Source organism: Amia ocellicauda, chromosome 2, assembly GCF_036373705.1.
Source record: "Amia ocellicauda isolate fAmiCal2 chromosome 2, fAmiCal2.hap1, whole genome shotgun sequence".
In the NCBI taxonomy this organism is placed as follows: Eukaryota; Metazoa; Chordata; class Actinopteri; order Amiiformes; family Amiidae; genus Amia; species Amia ocellicauda.
This window is the reverse complement of record NC_089851.1, coordinates 25,082,509-25,106,443: the sequence shown is the minus strand read 5'-3', so window position 1 is coordinate 25,106,443 and position 23,935 is coordinate 25,082,509. Positions and strand designations below refer to the sequence as shown.

Here is a 23,935-nt window from a genome sequence, read left to right as displayed (position 1 = left end):
ACATATTTTAAAATATATGGCACAGAGGGGAGTGTCGACCATGCTCTTAGTCTTGCCAGACAAGGTGCACACCTCTTGTAAACATTAAGTCAAATAACTCACCTTTGCATGTATGTACACTGAATAACATGCATATCTGGAGTCATACATACAATGTGTCCATTTTTATTATGTAATGCTTTTTTTCCCTTTGTGAATATTGCATCAGCCAGTCGAGGAGTTTGAATTGGGGTGGCGGTTCATGGCTGGCCAGGTTAAGCCTAGGGGGTTAAGGGCAGAAAAAGGTTTAAGAATCCCTGCTTCAAACACATCCACCACTATGGCGACAGGAGACACTAAACTGCTACATGATTATTTTTCAAGTGAGAGATTAAATGGGTCATGACAAGTGCTTTTTAAAGACTCCATTCCTCCATTCAAAAGTGTAGGGCTGTACTTCAGGCTTTGTCTGATTCTTATGATTTTCTCTGTAGTTTATTTGGCCATGTAATTCCTCATATCAGCTTTTCTACTGCGTAGTGAAAAGGTAGTGTCAAATGGCAGGTGTGTGTCACTCCATTCATTCATTCAAGGTATTATTATTGAGTACATTATTGTATATGACCTCATTTAATGTATTGTACCGGATTCTTGTAGCTACTTAGTAGTCTTCATGTGTAAAGTTCAGTATAAATGTAACATTTATTCAGTTTTAAGTTACTAAAAATAAATCAACAACATAAAAGAAGTCACAAGCTACACTACACATTAGTAAATTCCCATAATACATAACTTAAAATAAATGTTTACCAAGAATGATACTTCATAGTCACATGCTGTCCAGGAACAATTCCGTCATACCTTCCTGTTTGCTGTACTTCATATTTTTGATAATCTTCTTTACATTTGTAATTAACATTATACAGGTTCAAGGCAGTGATTGTTTGTTAATTGCAATGAAAATAAAACTATTAAGATGAAAGATATAATTGCCCATGCTTTGTTTTTTGATTTGATATGTTTGAACTGCACTGCCACCACTGGGTGCATGCTGCTGTCATTTATTTAACACTAGATACTTCCCAACACAAAACCAGCCCCTTTTTAGCCCAAAACAATAGCGGTTTAGCTGTTTAAACAGCTGTTTCTCTTGAATAGGTCATCTCATAGACCTGCTTAAAAACCAAGATGTTGCAGAAGCTTTTCAAACAGTCAGAAAGTTTCAGAACTGTGGCAAAGAACAATGTGCATTCACACAACATATCAGTAAGTAATCAAATTAAAACAGCATTGACCAAAAACATTTATAAACATTAAACAATACAAAATCAAAATGCACAGCTCTTTGATTTTTCAATGAAGGGATGTGTGAATACCCCATGTCTGCAGTCATGTGCAAGGTTGACGTGATGATTTTGAAACTGTAGTTTTCTACATTTGCACTTTAAACATTTAAAATTACCTTTTGGAGGTTTTGTTCTGGAGGTAGCTTTTTCAAGAACACATTTTCATGGGATTACATCGGGGGTTATTTTATTTCTGTTACTTAAGGCCTTTCCCAATTCTTGGCAGTGTTCTCTTCCCTGATTAAAGGCACAGACTCCACTGAATTTAAAGTCCATTAAGACCAAATACCTCTAGAAACACAGTACATTTTCACTGTACTATTGCAATTGCATATACAAAGCATTCACTCACTTCATCCCACAGTTTTATCATGGTTTACTATAACTCTCCATACCTTACCGATATGTCACACACGGTTACTGCAAATCTTCTGCAGTACACAACAGTAAAACCTTTATAAGGGTTGCTCTAGCACAACTTCAGTTGAAAGTCTATTTCCATACACTCATCTGGGTATGTTTATTTACCTTGTCCAAGTAAAGTTTTTTTGACAGAATGTGTTTAACATTGTATCTAGTGTATTTCTTCCCTGTGACAATTTTAATATGCTAAAGGAATTTACAACAGCTTTCTCAGTAAGAACATCACACTAAACAATTTCATTTCATTGCAATATTTCAATCAAACAGTCATTGATTTGTCAACACGTCTTTACCAGTACTATTAATGGTAAACATAACTGACCTGGAATTACTATATATATATATATATATACATATATACACATTAGCTTCTGTTTAGTAAACAAATGCATAGCATTTAACGTATTTCAAACTTGCCCCTTGAGTTTTAAAGCAAGCCAAAAATAAAATAATATTGTGAACAGAATTTACAAGATGTCCAGGAGTAGGTTCTTATCACAAATTTCCTTCCACTTGCTGACTGGATGTTTTAGAAGCTTCAGTAATGAGTATTTACAAAGCCACAAAAACACTATATCTTAAACGCATTTATGTGGTGTCCATTCATTGCTCTCCTCCTGCACTGGTATTCCTGAGTTCCTGAGGGCTCCTGCTTTCCTTTGCTGTGTTTCCTCTTGCAAAGGGTGGGCCATGTTCTCCTGGACTACACTGTCCTCCTTTGGTTTGTGGTCTTCCATAGGAGTGTCACCATTGCTCTCCTCCTGAACAGGACTTGAGAAGCTCTCTGCTACTCCAGGGCTGCTCTGAGAGTCCCGACTGACGTACACAACTATGACTTCCCCGCTGAAGTTCATAACTTGTCCATTTGAAATGAATGTGGTGTTATTGCTTCCTGTCACGTTGCCTGAAAAACATAAATGACAATTTATAATACCAAATGGATACAGAAGTATTGATAATATTAAACTGTGTAAAGATACAAATATGACTCTTATTTTTATATAAAACATTACTCAACTCCTAGAATTTGAAATGCTTTGAAAACATCAGACACCTATTAAAAAAGAAGAAAATACATAGGGAAAATAATGTAAGGTTAAAATAATAATGCAATTGAATCATTTTATGTTAGCCCAGAAAAAATATAATTTCTCCCCAGGAAAAAATAACTACTAGGAATCCTGTCTTCCACAAAATGCCTTATTCAGCAAAGGCAAAGGAATTGTGTCTCTAGTTTTCAACAGAGATGATTCAACATTTCAACATTCTCCATCAATAAACCGGTTAAAATTCAACAATGAAAATAGGACACGGGGTCATACATCAAAATGACACAGCAGATGTGTCTCTCACTGGAAACAGGAGGCACTTCTTTATAAAAAGGGATGTGGCAATTTATGAATCAATACAAAGTCATGTACGATATTTCAGACTGTCTCTCTGTGTGTCTGGATGAAATACTGTGGTAGATTAGCTACTACTACAAATAAGCATGCAAGTGTGGCTGAATTGCCTTCTCTTGTATGTAACGTGTATTGTGTTCTGTAGGCACTGTAAACCTACACTCATGAGCTTTTGAATTGTGGAAAAATTGATAGGTTGCAAATGCAACCCTGGTTATCTGAAAAAGGAAGCACTGCCTAAGGGGGAGGGGTTTCTGAGCACATCCATAGGAACCCGATCAAAACGTCACTCTATCAAAGCTGCCATTGGCCCCTGCGCTCATCACTCAGAACAGGTCACTTCCACTTCCTGTTCTAAAAAACGTGACGTCTGCGCAGGTTCATCCTCTTTTGCCAGGAGCTAGGACTTCCGCACGATAATCTATTGTTATCTTTCAGGTCGGAAGCACTGCCCAAGGGGGAGGGGTTACTGTATAACAAAACCGTCGCAAGGGAGGAGGCAGCAAGCTGATAAGAGAGCCTGCCCCGAGGTGCACCACTAGGGGACCTCGGCAACACAACTCCAGACTGTAACCTCAGGGGCCCCGTAGGGCCACAACTGGGCCGCCCAGGAGTGTGGACCACTGTCACACTCTACCGGGCACTGCGGGGCTACAGAGGTTAACTCTTATGCCCTCCTCTTACAATAGCAAGGCCGGCTGCTCTACAAGTGCAGCTAGTAGTGAGGCCATAATCTACTTGCACAATATCTGGCGCAGGCAATCAAGCAACTTGTACGGCCTCCGTGCATTATCATGGCAGTGGACCCCTGATCCAACAGGAACGGGGCCACAGACCCACTGAAATACAATATAATACACAGCCGGCTAGTCACAGAGTAGCCGAGCTGAAAACAACAATATGTATCGCGTGGCAACAGGAACATTCATGTGGGGTCCGGGGTACGAGGGAGCCGAGGCCACCAGCCGAAGTGGGGGCCTAAAACCGAGGCCTACACACACTGAAGGGAAGGCGTAGCAGAGCTCGATCCCAGCAATCTGAGAGAGCGAGATCTCCTACAGCTCTGGACATTTTCGAATAGGTTCCTAGTGAAGTGCACAGAAACCCCTGCCCCTTGGGCAGTGCTTCCAACTTGAAAGATAACTATCCATCACATTTAGTATTTACAAATGCTTGACCAAATCAAGTTGGTAATGCAATGAAATTGGCTGCATGGGGCTCAAATTCGAAATTGGCTGCCTGTGAAAAAGCATGTTTATTAATTCCGTTTGGTTGGCTAACCACATTTGATGCTATACATCAATTTTAGCCATTGGTTCAGTTATTAAGATAAGTGTGCTAATATCAGTTACAAAAGGTCTGCATGTGTAAAAGCAACTGCAGTTGTTAATATGGTTGTTGGGGTCACTGCAGCATGCGTGTATGAGTCTAAGACTGTAAATCGATTAACAACATTTAGCAGTTCAATGGAGCTATTTTAGAAACAGGATTATCAAGACAGTATGCCTGGCACTGACCCACAACAATCGTTTTTCAAATCAGTCTTTAAAAATGTTAAATTCAGTATGTATGTGATTTTTTTTGTTTATTAGGAATTCAGACCAAAATCTTTGGATCACTAATGGACATCAAACTAACATGATGGGACGAATGGCCTCCTCTCATCTCTAAACTTTCTTATGTTCTTAAAATGTAGTTATCTTTCGAATCAGGCCTGGGAAAAAAAAAAGTTTTGCTTCCATTCAAGACCATGGATTTCGACATCACACATTTTACTAGGTTCCTGTTTTACTACGCAGACAGAATGTGCTTCCTAAGTTTAATAATATCTATATCCACTCATACAGACCGGCTTCAGAAGTCCAGTGACTAAGTGTTCATCTATTACTTAATCATCATCAAGTGTTTCACAACGTTGCAAAAAATATCCCAGGATGTAGCAAAGTTTGTTCACTTTGCTTCAAGCAAACTCAATATTTTTTTAATATGAATACAAAATGAAGTTTCAGACTGGGTAAACAGGTGACACAGTAACTTTTAGTAAGGCAAATCTCTGAATTGAAAGGTTATGCCAATGTAGAGGAACTAGAAATTAGAAATTAGTGGCTTATTTGGAGTTCAATCAGACACATTTTCAAATGTTACAGCCACAGGATCGGCCTTGTTGAAAATATCCTATTTTCATTGTAATGACCATAAATAATTTCAACACAGAAGCTCACATATTGTATTAAATGAGAATATGGCCGCTTCAAGAATTTTTCAAGCTCTGTTAAGTATTTTTGAAAACAAAGTCAAGGACGTTTCCACACAGTCATCAGGGTCAGCTATTCGAATGCAGCTGCTTGGATTAGTACATTTTGGTAAATGTTATTTGCTGAACTGCCATTATTTCAATCAATCAATCAAAACCTTTATTTATGCAGGAAAGCCCAATTGAGACCGAAACATCATTTTTAGTGGGGCTACAAAGTTAGGAGAGGAATGAAACATAGGCTAGTATAAGGAAATACAACACACAACAGACACATGTACATAAACATACAATCAAGCATAACAAGAACAACTTTGAGTTGGCTATCTAATTAGACCCAAAATCATTCAAGGGAACTAGTTCTGTAGAGCTGCGGATTTTGAAAATCATTTCAAACCCGAGTAGCATTAAAACAGAAGGATTTCTTGCTCAGACAAGAAGAAGAAAATTATATTTAAAAATATTTAGAATATCTGTGATCATTCCAATTTCCAACATGACATTTACATTTGAGAGGTAAAATATGAAGGAGGAAAGAGTAAGCTACCAAAAGAGGCTTGCAGTATAACTCACCACGTGTTGGATAAACTGTGTATGTCTCATGGCCGAACTAGTGTATTTTATGGTTCAGATACTAAAGGGTATTTAAACTTACAAGTTATAATTTGAGTGCCATTGTCAGGTGTCATTCACACTGAGGCTATCTAACTTGTATTATAGGACTGAATAATGCTTATCTGTAATACAATTTGTGAAACTCAAAGTTAGAAAGTACTTACCAGATGCTAAAGGAGGATCTGAGCAGTATTTGGGAAACTGGGAGTCGGGGGCCTGTTGATTACTCTCTGCATGAGGGTTCTGTTCATTGCAGTCGTCAAGGGAAATACATTCAAAATTGTCACTGAGTGAAGACTGAACTGGGCCATTCAGAGAGTCAACGCTGCAGCAGCAGGGCTCATTGTGTCTGTTATTGTTCGCACAGCCTTGACTTGCGACTGCACTCTCGCAGCACAAACTGCTATATAAGCAATCCCCTTGGAAGGCTTTGACTTCCCAGGTCACACTGTCGTTTCCACATGAGCAGTTTCTTGAAATACCTGTCGCCACGACTTGGCTACAGTCCTCATTCTCTCCGACCTCCATGGGCTCTTTCAAAGACAGCACACAGCTACAGGAACTGGACGTAGTGGGAAGTGAGGGTTCAGACGCCGATTGTTCACTGTGGTTTCCTGTCAGTTGTGAATCTTCATCTGGTTGAGCTAGCGCTGTCATTTCATTTAAACATGTGTTTCCACAATTCGGTATCTTCTCATCATTTTGGATTAGGTACGTGTTTTCAGATCTGGAACAGTCTTGAATCCCGTGTTTGAAGGAAGATGATGTCTCCTTTGTAAAACAGAGAACGAAAAATGTCAAATTGAAAGTCTGTCTTGGTCAGAAATGCTCAGTGCTGCTCAATTTTGACAAACTAAGCTGAGTGACAATCAATTAATTGTCAAAGTGCTTTTTTAAAGACTACCTGTTGACTAACCTTTTCATATATTTTTCTTCATAGCAGTCACTTACACATTTTATACCTATGTTTTATAATCATTTAAAAAATCTTTGTTACAATTATAACAAATAATGGGATATCATTGTTAATTAGTTACATTGTGCAGTGTGCCACACAAAATACATTATTTTCATCTACAAAACAGTGACATTATTCATTTTAAGATTTGAAATGTGATGCCCAACAATATACTTATGCTGCAAGGTGCTTAGTTCTTCTTTCTCTCATTCTTTATTTAGTCATGGACAGTATTTTTCTTTATTTGGCTTATTTGAATGTGATTGTTTAACTAGCATTTGCTGAGGCAAACCATAAGATTAAATACACCAATTGGATTTAAAATAGCCTAATGTGTATATATAGATCCAATTATAGATTTGCATATTTCCCTCACCTGTTGTTTCCGGCTTCTTTTCAAATTTAGAACACAGGATCGGAAATTGTCTGTGGGGAAAATAGGTGCAATAATGTCAGAGAAGCACTATTTTGGTAACATACTATATTGCCTGTCAGATTACCAACGAAATGAATAAAACCCTATGCTGAACTTAAGTTAAGTTACAGTTACGTTTTCATGACTTTTATTTTCTTTCATTAATAATAATGAAAACAAAAAACACATATATATAAGAATTATTATTATTATTTGTATTATTATTATTATTATTATTATTATTATTATTATTATTATTATTATTATTACTACAATTATTATTTTGTTTGTTATTTTTCAGTATGTTATTGTTGTTATTGTATTTGTTATAGGATACCACTTACCAGAAAGAGGTTTAAGCTTATAGCAGACTAGGAACAGGATGACCATTGATATCACAATTATCACTGATAAACCTGCCACTAGTCCCCATAATGCTGAGTTTCCTAAAATGAAATGAAGAAAGGAAAATTAAATTATTTTATTATTATTATTTTTATTTCTTGGCAGATGCCCTTATCCAGGGTAACTTACAACATAAGTGCAAAACAAAGTGCAAAAATACAGTTAAGTACAAGGCATCAAACATCACAAATTCAAATTTACATTAAACAAAGCAATTAAAAATGTAATACATTTTAGAACTTCCAGATACACAGGTAAGTACAGTAAGTGAGGTCATACATGCTGGAAAGTAAAAGCTAAGTGCCGTCAAGATGTAGGGTCACAGTCAAGGGCTACGGGAAAGGGAGCAAGGAGGAAAACAATCAATAATACAAGTATTAGTAATGCAAGAAGCATGGTCAAATGCTGTGAAGCGCTATCTTACAAAATGTTATGCTTAAAACATTTTATGCTTTTCAAATCTACAAATACTCATTTAGAGTGTCTGACACTTACGCTGAGCTGTATAACTTCTATAGATTGATATAACAGCAAAGACTTAATAAACAGAAGCATGTGTGGTGACAATGAAACTTGATCCTACCTTTTTGAGTACATATTTAGTCTCCTTTTTAGTTTCCAAGAAGGTACATTTAAAATATATTTTGTACACTTATCTTCTGTGTTATGTTGAAGATACACTTCAATGAAAAGATTACATTTTGGACTGTGCAGATACTCCTCACAGCACCGTATGAGGCGTGATCAATAGGAGTCACGTCATGTATGTTTGCACTTCAGCAATCAGCTAAGAATGTCTCTAGATAGCACCATAGAATGGAGTCAAACCTTTGGAAGCTTTACCACAGTAAATGTGCTTGATAATTTGATATTGGAATTTTCCTAAAGTAGTTTTTATTATTATTATTATTATTATTATTATTATTATTATTATTATTATTATGTTTGTTCCATGTTGTACTATACCTCTATACTTTACAACAAATTCATTTTGCTTTCTCCTACTTGGCATACTACAATGAATTATTCTAAGGAAAGAGGTATCAAATAAAAATGTTGATTATTAAAATAAAATACAACGTATTTAAATAGTTTTCTGATTTTAGTTTTTTTGTTCATCAGACAGAAGTTACAGTAAAAGGACTTGCATTTGGGCTCTGATTCACACGCACTTCATTAAAGACAGGCCATGTCCTCTGTAATAAGCACCATAGATCATAACTGAGCAGATACAAGACACAGGCAAACAAAATGCATACCTGGAACTGGTGGAATGACAGTCCCACATATCACATCTTTTTTTGCATTTCCAGGCTGATCTTCAGTCTTTCCAAGTGCTTTGCAACTGGTGGAAATAAAAAAAAAAATGTGCTGACTTGCCTTTTCTATTTTCATGAGCTTCAATTGTCGCAGTCTGGCATTCACCACAAAAATAACTGGCAAAAACTCTTTCCAGGGGAAGTGGTTCAGTGATTAGTCACAATACCACACAGCGGTAAGTCTGCGGGAGCATTTAAAGCAGTGTTTTCCCTTGACCTGCAAATTACATTGAGGAAAACCAGGCAGAATAAACTACTCGAGATACTTGGTAGTTAAAGTCAAAATGAAGGCAATCTAAAACTGTAGCCGCATTTTGTGTGCTGAAGCAGGTGCAATGAACAATTGCAAATCTGTGATGTTGATCTATACTAAAAAAGGAAGCGTAAAAGGGCACTCACTCAGTCCAGGGTCTGCAGGGCTCTGTTGGGGAGGAGACATTTGAGAAGAAGCCATTGGAACAATTCACACAGCCTGCTGCTGTGGATGAAAAATATGTGTTAGGGGTGCATTGGTTTGTTATTAAATCAGCACCAATGAAGGAAGAACAGCTATTGTCTTTTTTTGGTCATTGTAGTAGATAATGTTTATAGATACTTATGCCAGGTGTCACGGTGTGATGTAAACCATGAGACAGTAGTGTATTTTTGTGACATGCACCAGAACAGTTGATTGCAAGCTGTGTAATGCAAATATTAATGGCAGTAAAATTAATAACAACACACTTAACAGATCAGCACAAGATGCGCCACGTCCCTGAATACAATGACTACTTCAAGATAGCCAGAAAAAAGAGATTTAGAACAGGAAAAATCCCAAACAACTATCATTACCTAAAGCACAATCAAATAAATTAGAAAGGGTTTAATGAAATTTACTACATTGGACAATCAGACATTTTCCCAAAAGCAATTTTCCCATTTGGAGTGAAGGTGCAGATAAGTTTCTCTCTGCCATCTGCAGCTGTGTTGACAGCGTATGGCAGATTACAATAACCCTAATGAGAAGTGGAACAGGCTTATCTGCGACCCAGCAGAAGTGCTACTGTTTGTAAAGAAAAATCTGCACTAAGCTAACAGTAAGCAACTGTAATATGGAGCCATGATATGTATAATGTAATTGCTTTTTCAAGTTAAGTAAAATACCAAGTTATTATTGTGCATTCGTGCCTAATAGTCATCTGCCAAATAGTTTTCCCTTATTTCTTAATTTTTTCTCTGTGACTAATTTTGTTTCACAACTGTTTCAGAATAGTTCATACAGTGGAGCTAGTTGTATTCTTAATAGTTTGTTTTGGTGTTCCTGATAAAAACCTTAAATGTATTAAATGCCCTTTTTCTACAGGACACATTTTATTCATTGTGTAAAAAAAAGTTTACAAAATATTTACATCTTAAAAAGCTGGATACAGTGCAGAGAGCAGGCGTGTCAGTCTGTGCTTCTTCTCATTGTCAAGTACTAATTCATTATTGAAATATATTGCAAACTATCATTTTCAAAGTAAAAGTTTTAAAGTGAATGTGTGTTTGCTTCCAAAAGTATCTAGAAACACAAAATAATCTCTGGGTGTTCTATGAAGGCAAACAGAAAACAATAGTATATTTAAGTAGTTTAAATGGCCTTGCACTATAAATAATATCAGTATCTATCTATATAGTGGGAGTAATCAGTGATCTGTATCTAAACAGAAAACCCCTAAAGGAGCAGAAAAATACCTAAGAACCAGAAGGAGAAAGTCTCAGAAAAGAAAGTGAATGGCCTTGTTGTGCATTACCTCCTTCTGAAAATCCTTGCCCAGGACTGCATGGTGGCATTTTAACACAATACTCGCAGTTGAGATTTTCTGAGCACTGGAACCCTGAGAGACACTCACAGGGCACTGGCGCCGTGCGGATCTCTGTTTTATTTCTCGGCTTGAAGCCCCGTCCTTCAACAGAAAATACAGAATTAAATCAATTCACTCTAACTGACTACAGCCAAGGACGAACCATGCAAATTACAAACATGAACTATATTGCTCTTTAAAAGCATATGTAAATATTTTGGACAGATATGCTATCGACATGTTATACAATTAATTACTTTTTCTGCATAGAAAAATGCCAAATATACATTTGTATTTTCTTGTAATAAATATAGAGGCCACTGTATGTATACAAATATCAGTGCTTAGATATTCTGGCCTGTGACTGGTACAGATGATATATCAGTGTATTTCAATTACTTTAGAATTAAATGGTATTTACTCAAACTGAATTGCACTTCCACACATCTTTATTCCAATAGCATTTAAAAAAAGGCTTAAATATGAACTAAAAAAGAAACCAATAGGTCTTTGCTTTAATTTCAAATCCATAAAAGTAAAAGTATGGATGTTTATTACAATTTTAGAAAAGCTTCTGACTAATCCCACTGAAATTATTTTATAATGGTTGAAACACAACACAATACATGTCCTGGCTGATACTTGGTGGAGATGCCATCATCATTTACATAGCAATTTAAATGGTGAAATCCACTACATATCTGATTACAGATTTAATAAAAATTACTACGCTAATGTTAAAGTACTTTTAAATCCAGTACATGTGTGCTTTTAGGCAGCACTGTGGAGTAGTGATTAGGTTGTGGGTTCTAATCCTGGGTGGGCAGTGCTGTTGTACCCTTGAGCAAGGTACTTCACTTAGATTGCTCCATAATAATAATAATAATAATAATGGTTATGCAAAGATTTTCTAGAAAAGATCATTTTTCTGGTTTTCTTGGCAACTCAATAATCTGAACAGAAGCAGAGAGATCATGTCACTGGACAACAATTACAAGTACAACAGGGACAGAAAGAGCATTTGAACTACTTTATTTAGATGTACATTTACCCTTCATGACTGTTTATTAAAACGAGTTTGTGTGTCACAAGGGAAGCAACCCTTGTCTTGTTGACTTTCTTTCTTGAGAAAGTAGTAAAGGAGTTTAACCGTGGCTGTCACATGACCACTCTATTCCTGTAAATGTCACAAGGATATCTGAAATGTTGATCTCCAGGTCAAGTGATTGAACTTGAAATATGTATATACACTCACCTAAAGGATTATTAGGAACACCATACTAATACTGTGTTTTACCCCCTTTCGCCTTCAGAACTGCCTTAATTCTACGTGGCATTGATTCAACAAGGTGCTGAAAGCATTCTTTAGAAATGTTGGCCCATATTGATAGGATAGCATCTTGCAGTTGATGGAGATTTGTGGGATGCACATCCAGGGCACGAAGCTCCCGTTCCACCACATCCCAAAGATGCTCTATTGGGTTGAGATCTGGTGACTGTGGGGGCCAGTTTAGTACAGTGAACTCATTGTCATGTTCAAGAAACCAATTTGAAATGATTCGACCTTTGTGACATGGTGCATTATCCTGCTGGAAGTAGCCATCAGAGGATGGGTACATGGTGGTCATAAAGGGATGGACATGGTCAGAAACAATGCTCAGGTAGGCCGTGGCATTTAAACGATGCCCAATTGGCACTAAGGGGCCTAAAGTGTGCCAAGAAAACGTCCCCCACACCATTACACCACCACCACCAGCCTGTACAGTGGTAACAAGGCATGATGGATCCATGTTCTCATTCTGTTTACGCCAAATTCTGACTCTACCATCTGAACGTCTCAACAGAAATCGAGACTCATCAGACCAGGCAACATTTTTCCAGTCTTCAACTGTCCAATTTTGGTTAGCTTGTGCAAATTGTAGCCTCTTTTTCCTATTTGTAGTGGAGATGAGTGGTACCCGGTGGGGTCTTCTGCTGTTGTAGCCCATCCGCCTCAAGGTTGTACGTGTTGTGGCTTCACAAATGCTTTGCTGCATACCTCGGTTGTAACGAGTGGTTATTTCAGTCAAAGTTGCTCTTTAGGTGAGTGTATATATTTAAAAGCAGAATCTTCCTCCATCACTAGGACACTTCCCCTTTGAGTTCTCATTTGAATTTCCTCTTACAACAGAGCTTTTCACAACTGCCTTCTTTGCTCAAGGCATATGTATATAGATAATTAGGACACCTTTAGTACAAAGAAAGATTACTGTTCTATAACTTAATTCATGGGTCCAGTACTTTCTATGTATTTATTGCAATGGAAGCAGAAGGGGAAGAGATAAGATGTTTGGCTACTTCCAAGAGATAGAAGAGATTCTTCCTTTGTCTCTAGCCAGTGTCTGAACATCAGGGCTTGGTTTATTATCAGGTATCACCAAAAAGTACTACTGTAAAAAATATCTTATTATAGTTTTTTGAAGATAATGCTTGACTCACCTCCATCACAGTATTTTTGTGTGTGGCATCTCTCTTCTCTGTTCCACTCCGATTGGTACTCATTGGATGGACAAGGAAGGCATTTAGTGTCTGATTTGTTGGTGCACAGTTCTAATGCATACTGCCCTGCATCAAATAATTCAAGGTTATTAGTTTATATAAATTAGCAGAACAATCAAAGAGAACACATATCAAAGCACTATCACTTTGTATCAACTTGCACCTTAACTCCTGTCTATATAGTCTGATCCATCATATCATATGTTCCTCAATAACCTTAGATGTTCCCTTTGAACCATTCCTCAATAAAAACTCATAAACCCTGACATATTGCCTGACATCTTTGCTGTGTTCCATTGTCCCGTCCAATTCATTTCAAAACAAACAAGTGCTTGGAAAAACAGTTGATCGAATTATACCAAATGATATGACACAATTAAATATTTGTAAAAAGTACAATAATTCTCCACAGCTTATTGAATTCTATTAGGTTCCAACATATATAGGGCTATATATGAAAAATCTTGCATTATAGTGGAGTTTTGTTTTGAACTGTTATACTGTTAGTGTGTAAATATGTTCCTGTTTCAATAACTGTTCCTTTTTCTTTTCTAATTCTGTACATAACAGACACAGAACATACAATATTTCTGTAATTTCAAGAAGTTGGAGTAATATGTTGAGCAGTTACGAAAGACTAATGTCTACTGTTATTCATTCTTCCACATGACATGCTAAGCTAGGGCTAGTCTAACCTGCCAGCAAATCGCAAAGTACAAACTGCACCCTATCGCAGATTAATTTGTTTGTTAGAAGTGACTTTATACTATTAATAAATCAAAATGCTATCAGGTACAAATTTGTAACTTGCAATTCACGGGTGGGTCAAAGTTTTCATTTGGTCTAGCCTTAAGTAAAGATACACATCTGTCTGTTTTAAACTTCTAAAACACAGAGACTCCTAATCAAATCTCATCTCCATACTTCACGATTCATTAGCTTACACAGACTTTAATTTAAGTAGACTGAAAGAGCTTCAAATTTAGATCGGTCTACACTTAATGCTTTTCAGCCCTTCTCACTCACATATTGGCTAAAAAAATTGGTTAAAATCGGGCCTTATTATTTCAAACAGACTCTCAGTTATTTTGTATTATACTCTGAATGAAATGTATAGTTTACTTAATAATATGCAAAATATGGTTTAAATGTAATTAAAAAGGAAACAATGTTGTTTTTGATACCTCTAAAGGTTGTAACCTACTGGTTTGTTTAATTTGCCTTATTCATTTTAATCTAATGAGGAGAATGTAATGAATCATCTGCAACAGTGGACAGTGAAGTATCATAATAATATGTGGGAAGGTCTGACTCTTTCACAAACAGTTTTACTGTAGCATTGATATCAGTGTTGGTAGTGTAAGTGCTCATCTGTGAAAAGTCAGATAAGACTGAGAATAAATCAAAAGGTCAAATAAGGTCAAGATAAATCTATCTCAGTTGCAGTGTTGGCTCTGTATCTTCACTAAACTACATCTTCCCATTCTCATATTTTTAGTTCACTGGAATCACTCCTTTCTGTAGACAACACACTCACAACCGCCCTCCTGATCTGAGCTCCTAAACCAGTTAACTGCCCTCATCAGCAACTCACACATTCATAGAAGAACTCAACTTGCAGGAGAACTGAAATACCCTGCGATGTTTCAATATAACTTTCGCATCAATTCTAATAATTATGTCACGTCTTTTACAATACATTTTCCTCTTACCCAATAAGGGAAATTACAACAGTCCTCAAACCACAACATACGTATTTTAATTTTTTTACATTATCGTTCTATTTGGAATAATAGGGAATGCTGGTAAAGATATATTAACTTCACAAATGACTGTAAATCTTCTCATACCATTCAGATTTTTAAAATAATGTATCTGATGGAGAACAGGACAGACCAGTTAGTTCTGCTAGTGTATTTAATGTGGAAACTGCATGGATGGAATTCTTGACATTCATCCCCTGTTCAAGGCAACAATGTAACCCAAGTGTCAGACAGTTTACCTGGTTTACACTTGCTGCAGCACTTCCTGCCATGCAGATATTGGAACTGGTTGCAATCTGGATTCTCTGGGTTTGTCTGGAAAACAAGATTTAAAAAAAAGCATAAACTAAGTGATCTATGTTTATTTTTTTTCCTTTCAGATGGGGAAAAATGCATGGACAAGTGTACAGTAATGATACATGTAAAACTGTACTATTTCAGTACAGTTGCAGGCTGCGGACTGTGTCCTGTTGCACACTTATCTTGGAAAAACACTGTGTGTATTTGGTTGCATGTTGACATAGATAATATATTTTGTATTCAAGTTGAGTGACGCCCTAAAGGAGGCACCCAGCATTTCTAGTTGTGTTAGACTATTAATTGACTACATTTTTTCCTCAGCATTCACAATAAATACATTAATGATTAGATTTACATTAGCGTGAGAAGGCTAATAAGATGTATAACAACACAATGTTATAAAGACTCCACAGGCTAAAAATAATCCCACATTTTTTCACATTTGAAGACACTTATTTTTTTATTTTTAATTAGCCTTGGCTTCCAAGAAATACATTTTTGTTTCGTATCTTCTGAAAATTTAACAGACGTAGTGTGTGTGTTTTAGTGGATACAGCTATTGAGCAATGGCAATGTTTATTTTATAGGTTATTAAAATAGACCCTAAAAAACAGGGCTATTGTGTCTCTGAAAGATGTTAACTCTGCCATGTAGTATGACACCATCTTCAAGATATCAGAGAGCTGTTGCATTCATTCATTAAAATGAAAATAAATTACTCATACTAATGAAAAATGACGATTTACATATTTAAAAATTCAGCCCTACTACATGCTTTTTTGAAAACTTAAACAGACTTTTAGTGCAAATTGCATCTACATAGCTTCTCCCATAAGTACACAGATTTCCCTTTCAGCAGACTTTACTCAATGCTTTGATGATAATTGAATTGTTTGTTCAGACAGAGTGTGTGGCTGCGTTGGCTGGCAGACTAAATACTTTTCGTCAAGGTTTATGAAAAAAAAAGAAAAGAAAATACCAATCAGAAGGAGTACCGTGTAAAGGAATGAATTGCTACCATTCACACCCTACGCCATCTCCTTTCACAAGAGCAATCATTTCAGGAAATTTTGAGAGTATGCAGACATTTTTTTTAAAGTATTTTAAGACTTCCTTGTTGCCATTAAATCATTGTATGTTATTTAACATTGATAAGAAGCTAGTTGAAAGTTTTAGAGATTTTGTTTTAGAGATTTACAATTGTTTAATTAATCTTAATGAAGCTCAAAACATCACAATGACATCCCAAGACCACAAAGGAAGATGCTGCTAACACATTTGTTTTCTTCAATTGGGCTCCAACTGGAAAGGTTCACATCTGCACTTCAAAACAAGCGAAGACAACATGGCTTTCGATGTCCACGTCTACTCTGTGTGTTGTGAAACTACCCTCAATTTCTATATCGTAAATCTTTTTTTTGTCAGTTATCTGTGCTAAAGTGGTCTTCGTTTGTTAATTAAAACAGGCGTTGCTCTGAATGGTTTGCGGTGGGCTGCAATCCCCTTCAGATGCATAATTTCACTCAGACAAGACAGTCTCGACAACACCGCAACGCCTACAGCTGGCGTGTTTTTTTCCTTTCTTTTGTTTTTTAAATAACTACGATTGTGAGACTTAGCTCTTATGTATGTATATATATATATATATATATATATATATATATATATATATATATATTGCATAGACTATAGAAGAACATTTTCATCACCATTTGTTATTTTATTGGTTTCACATTTGGGTTTATTTTGAGCGAGTTTCACAATCGTGTGTATTTTGAGCCATAGCTTGCAGCAGACTAAGTACTGGTTCTCAACAAGGAAGTGGCAACTAAGCAAGGAAGAAGCTGGAATGACAGCGATCTAATACATTACAGGAAACCAAAACGACAGATATGAACAGGATAATTTTCCAAGTGCCTTTCTGATGTACAGATAAAATATGAACCAGCTGAATGTGACTAGACTGCCATTATTTTTAGAAAGTACATTATTTTCTGCTTGTATCGCTATAGAAAAACAAAGGCCGAGAAATAATTATTACATCTGAAACATGAATCAAGTTATATTTTACAGGTTTAGACTGACATGGATTTGAGTTATATATATATTATTTATTTATAACTTGTAAAATAATTTCTGAGATCCAGTCCCATAAAAACAAGTGCTACTCCACTAGACATCCCCCAGGCCTCTTCCTGACTATTTTTTTATACTGATTATTGAAGATACCATAACCATTCGGAAGTAGATTCTTCATTGCCACCACAAAATAGTTTTCAGCCAACACATTTGTAATGTCTTTTACATGCCAATAGGCATTATACACATCTCTTTTGATGTCTATAAAACTCTATACCCTATTTTTTTCTCTCTTGAGGTTTCTGTAAAACTATATAGTCTACCCAACCGCAACTGAGAGAGAAATACAAAAATATTGTACTGCTATGACACATGATAAAGGCTTGTATAATAACAGATCAAAACCACCTTCAACACAAGTTTAAAAATCCATCTGTCATAAAATTTATACATTTCTTCCTCTCATAGCCACTGTTAAAGTAAACTATTCCTGGGGATTTCTAGAAAAGGACTGTAGTCTCTTTCTTTCGTGGAACTGAATGAGTGATCTTGGTTTCCATATCACGCATTTCATTCCTAGAGTCAGATTAAAACCAATCTGCAGTTTTATTCCTCAAATTCTACACATCATGAGAGAAGTATTTTGAAATACTTGGTTTTAGTTCTGCTTTTTTATCATTTTGTTTCCACTAAGAAACATGTAAGCAAATATAAGCAAAGTGAATATTTGAAGAAAAAATATAAACATCATTCAAGATATCCAGGAATTTAAAAAATGCAATTGCACAATTTAAGAATAAATACAATGACAAATATAGGAATATTAAGTTTTACGTAATATCATATTCAATATTCAGTTCAATCAATATTAACATTAACTGTCTCGGGTTCTATAAACAAAATACTTAAAGGGAAATCAGCTGGGATGCACTATAGAGAAGAAGTTTGACTATTTCTAAGAACCTAGATATTTTTTTTGAAACTGGAAACTAATTGAAAATAAATCTACCTACAAAATAAAGAGGTTATTTCTTAGTGTCAAATCTGTTCATGCTATTCCTTTAAGAAACATAAGGCATACAGTTGCCCATTAAAGGTGTTGTGGCTATTCAATTAAATATCATTACTTCTATCTTATAAAAGAAATTTTTGTGTGTGTGCACTTTGCCTGTGTTTTTGAAGTACATTTTGTTAATGATTTGCAGACATGCAAATGAGTTTCACTTCAGAAATGTCATGGAATGTTATGCAAAATAGAGGGAACTGGAGTTAATAGACATATTTTCTGACCTTTGACACAGCACAGTAGCCCACGTTCTCTTTTATAGTCAGTTCTGATTATTTTCTCACAAGCTATGATTAAATACAGGACACCAACATGAATGTGGAAGTCAGTAAATACGCATAGTTCCGTGCTGTGAAATGTTTCTGATTCAGTAAATATACAAGGGCATGGTTTGTGACGCCCATAATAATTACATGTTGGAGTTTGTTTCTAGGACACCAAGATTATATGCAGACTTGAGATGGTATTTTATGCCTTTGGTCTGGAGAGTTAAACAATGGTTATTTCTGAAGTGCATAATGTAAATCTCTAGTCCGTTCTTGGATCTAAGATTACAAACCCCATACAAAACAAAGTGAGCAACCTTTTGTCTTCCATATAGCAAACAAATATGATTTACAACATGCAAAAGAAATACTGTTAACAAAGATTCTCATTATATTACAGTGTCACGTCAATATTTGTGAATGATGTACCAATTTATTTATGTTTATGCCATAGAATGTCTTATGCCATAAAAACTGTATAATACCTCAATTGCAGATTTCTTAAAAACTCTCAATGTGTTGTCAAATGTCTCTGACTGCTTCAGTCTGTACACAACAGCTTTATTTCAAGATCAGGAGTTGGGTTTGATTCACAGATTGGGTCAAGGTTGAGTGTAGAGATCTGTAGATACTGCAGAAGCGTGTGATACTCCAGGACAGTCCTGTGACTGAGCAGAAGATCATAGAAAGTGCATGCCACGTGTTTTAAAATAATCAATGCTATTAAGATTCCTGGCAAGCGGAAACGCTGCGGACTGGGCCTTTACCCTACGTCTGGCCTTTGTAAAACAGGGAGAGACTAGGTGTCTATTTGAATTTCAGAAACCAACATCTGCAGACAATACCAAAACATTGGTTTAAATTAACTAATTATACACATAGGCCTATATTTTAAAAGTTACATTTAAAAAGCAAAGTGTTTGTAAGGGTTTTCAAGAACCGCTTCTGATAGAAATACATTAAAAAACTGCACCTCAGTCTTAGCCACTATACACAACCATAATTGTAACTGTAAAATGTTAGCTATCATTATCACTTAGGGGAGAACAACAAACTTTAAGTTATAATCTCATAGCTTCCGACATATCAAAACAAGCTTGGTCTGGGACAGCGACAAATTCTCTGAAATAAAATCTGAGAAAATCTGAAGTCCATCTGCCCTGTGGGTAATAACTATTCTGAGCAGATAGTACTCAGGTCTTGTATATTTCCATATTTATGAAAATAAATATACTAAAATACGAATTATTTATTTTTCATTAATAATATTCTTAGGTTCCAGAAAAAATAAATAAGAACATTCAAAATAATAAAACAGATTTCATCCAATGGTTGGAAGTTATTTTGCAAATCCAATTGTAATGGTCATCTAAGTACTTAGAAGCTTAGAACAATACAGAATCATTATGTGAAGTGAAATATATAGAAATAAGAAAATATATTAGTACTGATTCTAATGACAACAACATGAAAAGATGGATAAAGTACAGGTTATATACCAAAGTGCAGGTATTAACAACCAATTAAAAAAGTTGAATTTATATTTGCTTGGAGTTTCCAAAAGCACATAGATTAATTTCCATTGGGTCTAGTCATCAAATTATTTAATTCACAGCTCTCATTTTACACTTTCCTAGCTTTTGATAATAGCAGTTAGGAAGCAGCAATCATAGAAGCAGTAAAAAAGGTTGGAGATCCTTTTGTCATTAATCACACTGTCATATGGAAGAACAGTCAAAGAAAGAGTCTAAGGTTTTCTTGGATGATAATTTGCATAACTGCCATAGCTGTTAAAACCTGGCAAAGTATATCAGCTTAACACTTTGTCAAATATGACATGACTATTATATGAAGGTTGTCATTATAACCCATTTTGCAATATTATAAATTCATACTTCACTCATCTAAAGTGAACAACAAATTTAATTGCATTAGTTGTAGTTATAGGTGTGTGTATGTGCTGTCTGAATTTGTCATAAACCCATCAGACATAAAATGTTCTTATTCATCCTATTATTATTATTACTACTATTATTATTATTTCTGAAGAATAAGGTCAAGTGAAGTTTCTACCAACACAATATCAAATCATTTTAATTGGGTGAAAAGGGAAATGTTACATTTGCCTATAGTCAATAATGAAAATGTTAGTATATAAGTATAACAGCTATTTTTTTTTCTCCCTAGTTATACAGGCTGTAACACGCACAGCAATAAACTGATATACAGCAGGCCTCTCTTATCATGGGACCTTTGGCATGAAGACAAACGTCAGAGGAGCACATACTTCTGAAACCTGCAGCACTGATAGCAAGTTTAGCAGATCACATGATTTCTGCGAAAATACAGAGCCAAGAAAGTGGTATATTCGTTTCTAGATATTTCCTTTTTCAAAGTGAATTGTTTAGAAAAATAATAGATTTTTATAAACCATCAGTCATGTCTCCATACCATATATGTGTCGTTTCTCAAACAGGTGTATAGTTATGTCTCAAAACTGTGTTTCAGACAGCCTTGAGTGCTGAAACTGCAACACTGCAGTACATTTTAGTTACAGAACAGCTATTTTGACACATTCAGGAACTATTTGGTATGTCTAGTAAATGTATTATTATTATTATTATTATTATTACTACATTGGAAGCCTATTATTATTTTAATGGCTTTCCAAAGTTGTAAAATTATTCTTAATTTCTTGTAGTTATTGTATATATGGTGGTACACATTTTAGCTATTATTGTTTCCTTCTTGGACAGGCATAATTCAGTTCTGGTTTCTGTGATTGTGGACACACTAAAAGCAAATTCAACCAAACTGGAGACATTTCTTAGGAATAAGACAGTTGGAACAATACACAAAAAACATTCTGCAATAGTAGGCTATACTTATTTACTTAGAGTAAAAGCTAAAGCACAACACAATTCCCTATGTGTAGACACTGTTTAAAAAGAACCAAAATAGTATAACTCGCATCTTGTGAGGGCCACAAGGACCACAGACAAATCATGAAGATTTATCAAGCAAGAATGCAAACAAAGAAAGTCACCATGTTGTGCTCGGGAAATTGGCTGGATTACTAACCACACATACTGTATAAAACCAGAACAAAACAAACAGAAATGCAGCAACATCTCTGAACAGCAGTGCGAGCCGGAGGTGGCGGTCAGAGCAGCTCCAGCACAGACGCGCACAGCAGACGTAAACATTGCGTGCAACGGGGTATTTGAATGAGCTGAGCACCTTCAAAACTAAGACAACAAGTCCAATATATATATATTTGTATTTATTTACATGATTTATTTATTGTGTATGTGTTTATTTTGTTTGTATGATTATTTATATTCAATCTGTAAATCCCTCTGTGGCCACCCTGCGAAAGGCGCTATACTAAATACAAATCGATTGATTGATTGATATAGGCTATAGGTTTCCACTACAGTTTATATACCACACTTACTGTATAATGTATACAAGTATATATATATATATATATATATATATATATATATATATATATATATATATATGTTAAGCAACACAGTCGGACACTTTCATGTTAGTACACTTAGCAAAACAGATGCACATTATCTTAATACACACGTTTCATCATTCATAGTCAATTTACCTGTGCACAAAGAGCCACCAAGAAGTACGTAATCCACCCCCGGAATATCCAGCTGGCTGTAAGATCCACTCTCATGTCTATTCCTTGACGCAAACTGTCCAGATGAAATAGTGACAGGCCGAAATATAGTGTATATTTGCGTGTGTGTGGCGTTTCGATGCTGCCTCCCTTAATGTAGAAACGGACACGAATCTTCCCCGAACAGCCCACTGTGAGTATCTGACAGCCGCCGCGCCTGCGCCGTCCCGCACTGCGCTCTCCACGTCCTCTCCACACTCCCAGGACAAGAGCTGCTCAGCAGCCTGCTGGTGAAGGAGCTCCTCCTCCCAGTCTCTAGTGTCATGAAACAACACTTCCTTTGAGCAATTCCAGATAACTATGTCGTGTTTTTTTATGTTTTTATCACAGTTGTAAAGGGCACTGTAACTGTAAGGTGATGATATACATCAATATGAGTAGTTTACACAAGGCTGAGTATTGAAAATAATAATAATAATAATAATAATAATAATAATAATAATAATAATAATAATAATAATAATAATAATAATAAGGGAATAGGTCACTCCTGAAAAATAGTGTCTAGAAAAATAAAAAGCAGAACTGAGTCCTGTGACTTAAAGGATTTGTCCTGCTTTCCAACTATATTTTTAATTAAACAGCAACAACAACAAAATCATTGTGACTTTTATGTTGTATAAATAATGGTTACACTTAGATCTAGATATACAATTACTTAAATTACTTAAACGTATAGATTAACAAATGCAGGTTTTGAATAGCATCTTACATGTTACTAATCTAAATGGGAATTGTGTAGTTTATATTTGATATGGAATGTATTCATGTTTTTTTCTGATTTCTTTTTTTCTGTCACTGTATGAGGGGGTTGTCGTCATCTGTGCACTGAAGCACTCGCATGCTGGCGCACAAATAAAGCAAATCTCTGAGACTCCATCTGAATTATGTAAGGTCTTTTAGTCTCCATCTTTATGGAAAGAGTGACTTTCATAACATGGAAGACAACAACAACATCAACAACAACATACTGTACTGCCATTTGGTGGTAGAACAGCTCTGCACTGGAGGGCTGCTGCAAGTATTAGTATAATCGAGACTGAGGCATGATGATGGTCCCATCTCCAGCTTCTGGACTAATGGTGGACTAGTGGACATGGGAGAGGGCAGTGGCTGTAGGTAAATAGTTGTGGGTGTAAAGTTGGTGCTGACCTTTGCCTGTCACATCCTATGACAGAAAGTGTCTGATTCAGCCCTTCTATCTTTCCTCTGCATCTCAGAAGTCAGTCTTTCTCAGAACCAAGGAAGAGCAGGTTTCTGGGGAGGTCCTTTTGAATGCC

At 35.8% G+C, this 23,935-nt stretch overlaps 1 protein-coding gene across 2 annotated transcripts; it reads right to left on the bottom strand.

The window, feature by feature from the left end:
• Nucleotides 1-662: 662 nt before the first annotated feature.
• Nucleotides 663-22,858, bottom strand: tnfrsf11a (tumor necrosis factor receptor superfamily, member 11a, NFKB activator). Of its 2 annotated transcripts, none has more exons than XM_066721824.1 (10): nucleotides 22,578-22,858; nucleotides 15,481-15,556; nucleotides 13,419-13,544; nucleotides 10,890-11,042; nucleotides 9,517-9,595; nucleotides 9,058-9,143; nucleotides 7,738-7,839; nucleotides 7,355-7,404; nucleotides 6,185-6,791; nucleotides 663-2,652 (listed from the first exon to the last, which is right to left on the bottom strand). In XM_066721824.1, the coding sequence occupies exons 1-10, from the start codon at nucleotides 22,650-22,652 to the stop codon at nucleotides 2,327-2,329; spliced, it is 1,680 nt and encodes a 559-aa protein (XP_066577921.1). In that variant the 5' UTR covers nucleotides 22,653-22,858; the 3' UTR covers nucleotides 663-2,326. The 2 variants fall into 2 exon arrangements, with proteins under 2 accessions (XP_066577921.1, XP_066577929.1); XM_066721832.1 differs by having other exon boundaries at nucleotides 9,517-9,592.
• Between the last annotated feature and the right edge of the window lie 1,077 nt (nucleotides 22,859-23,935).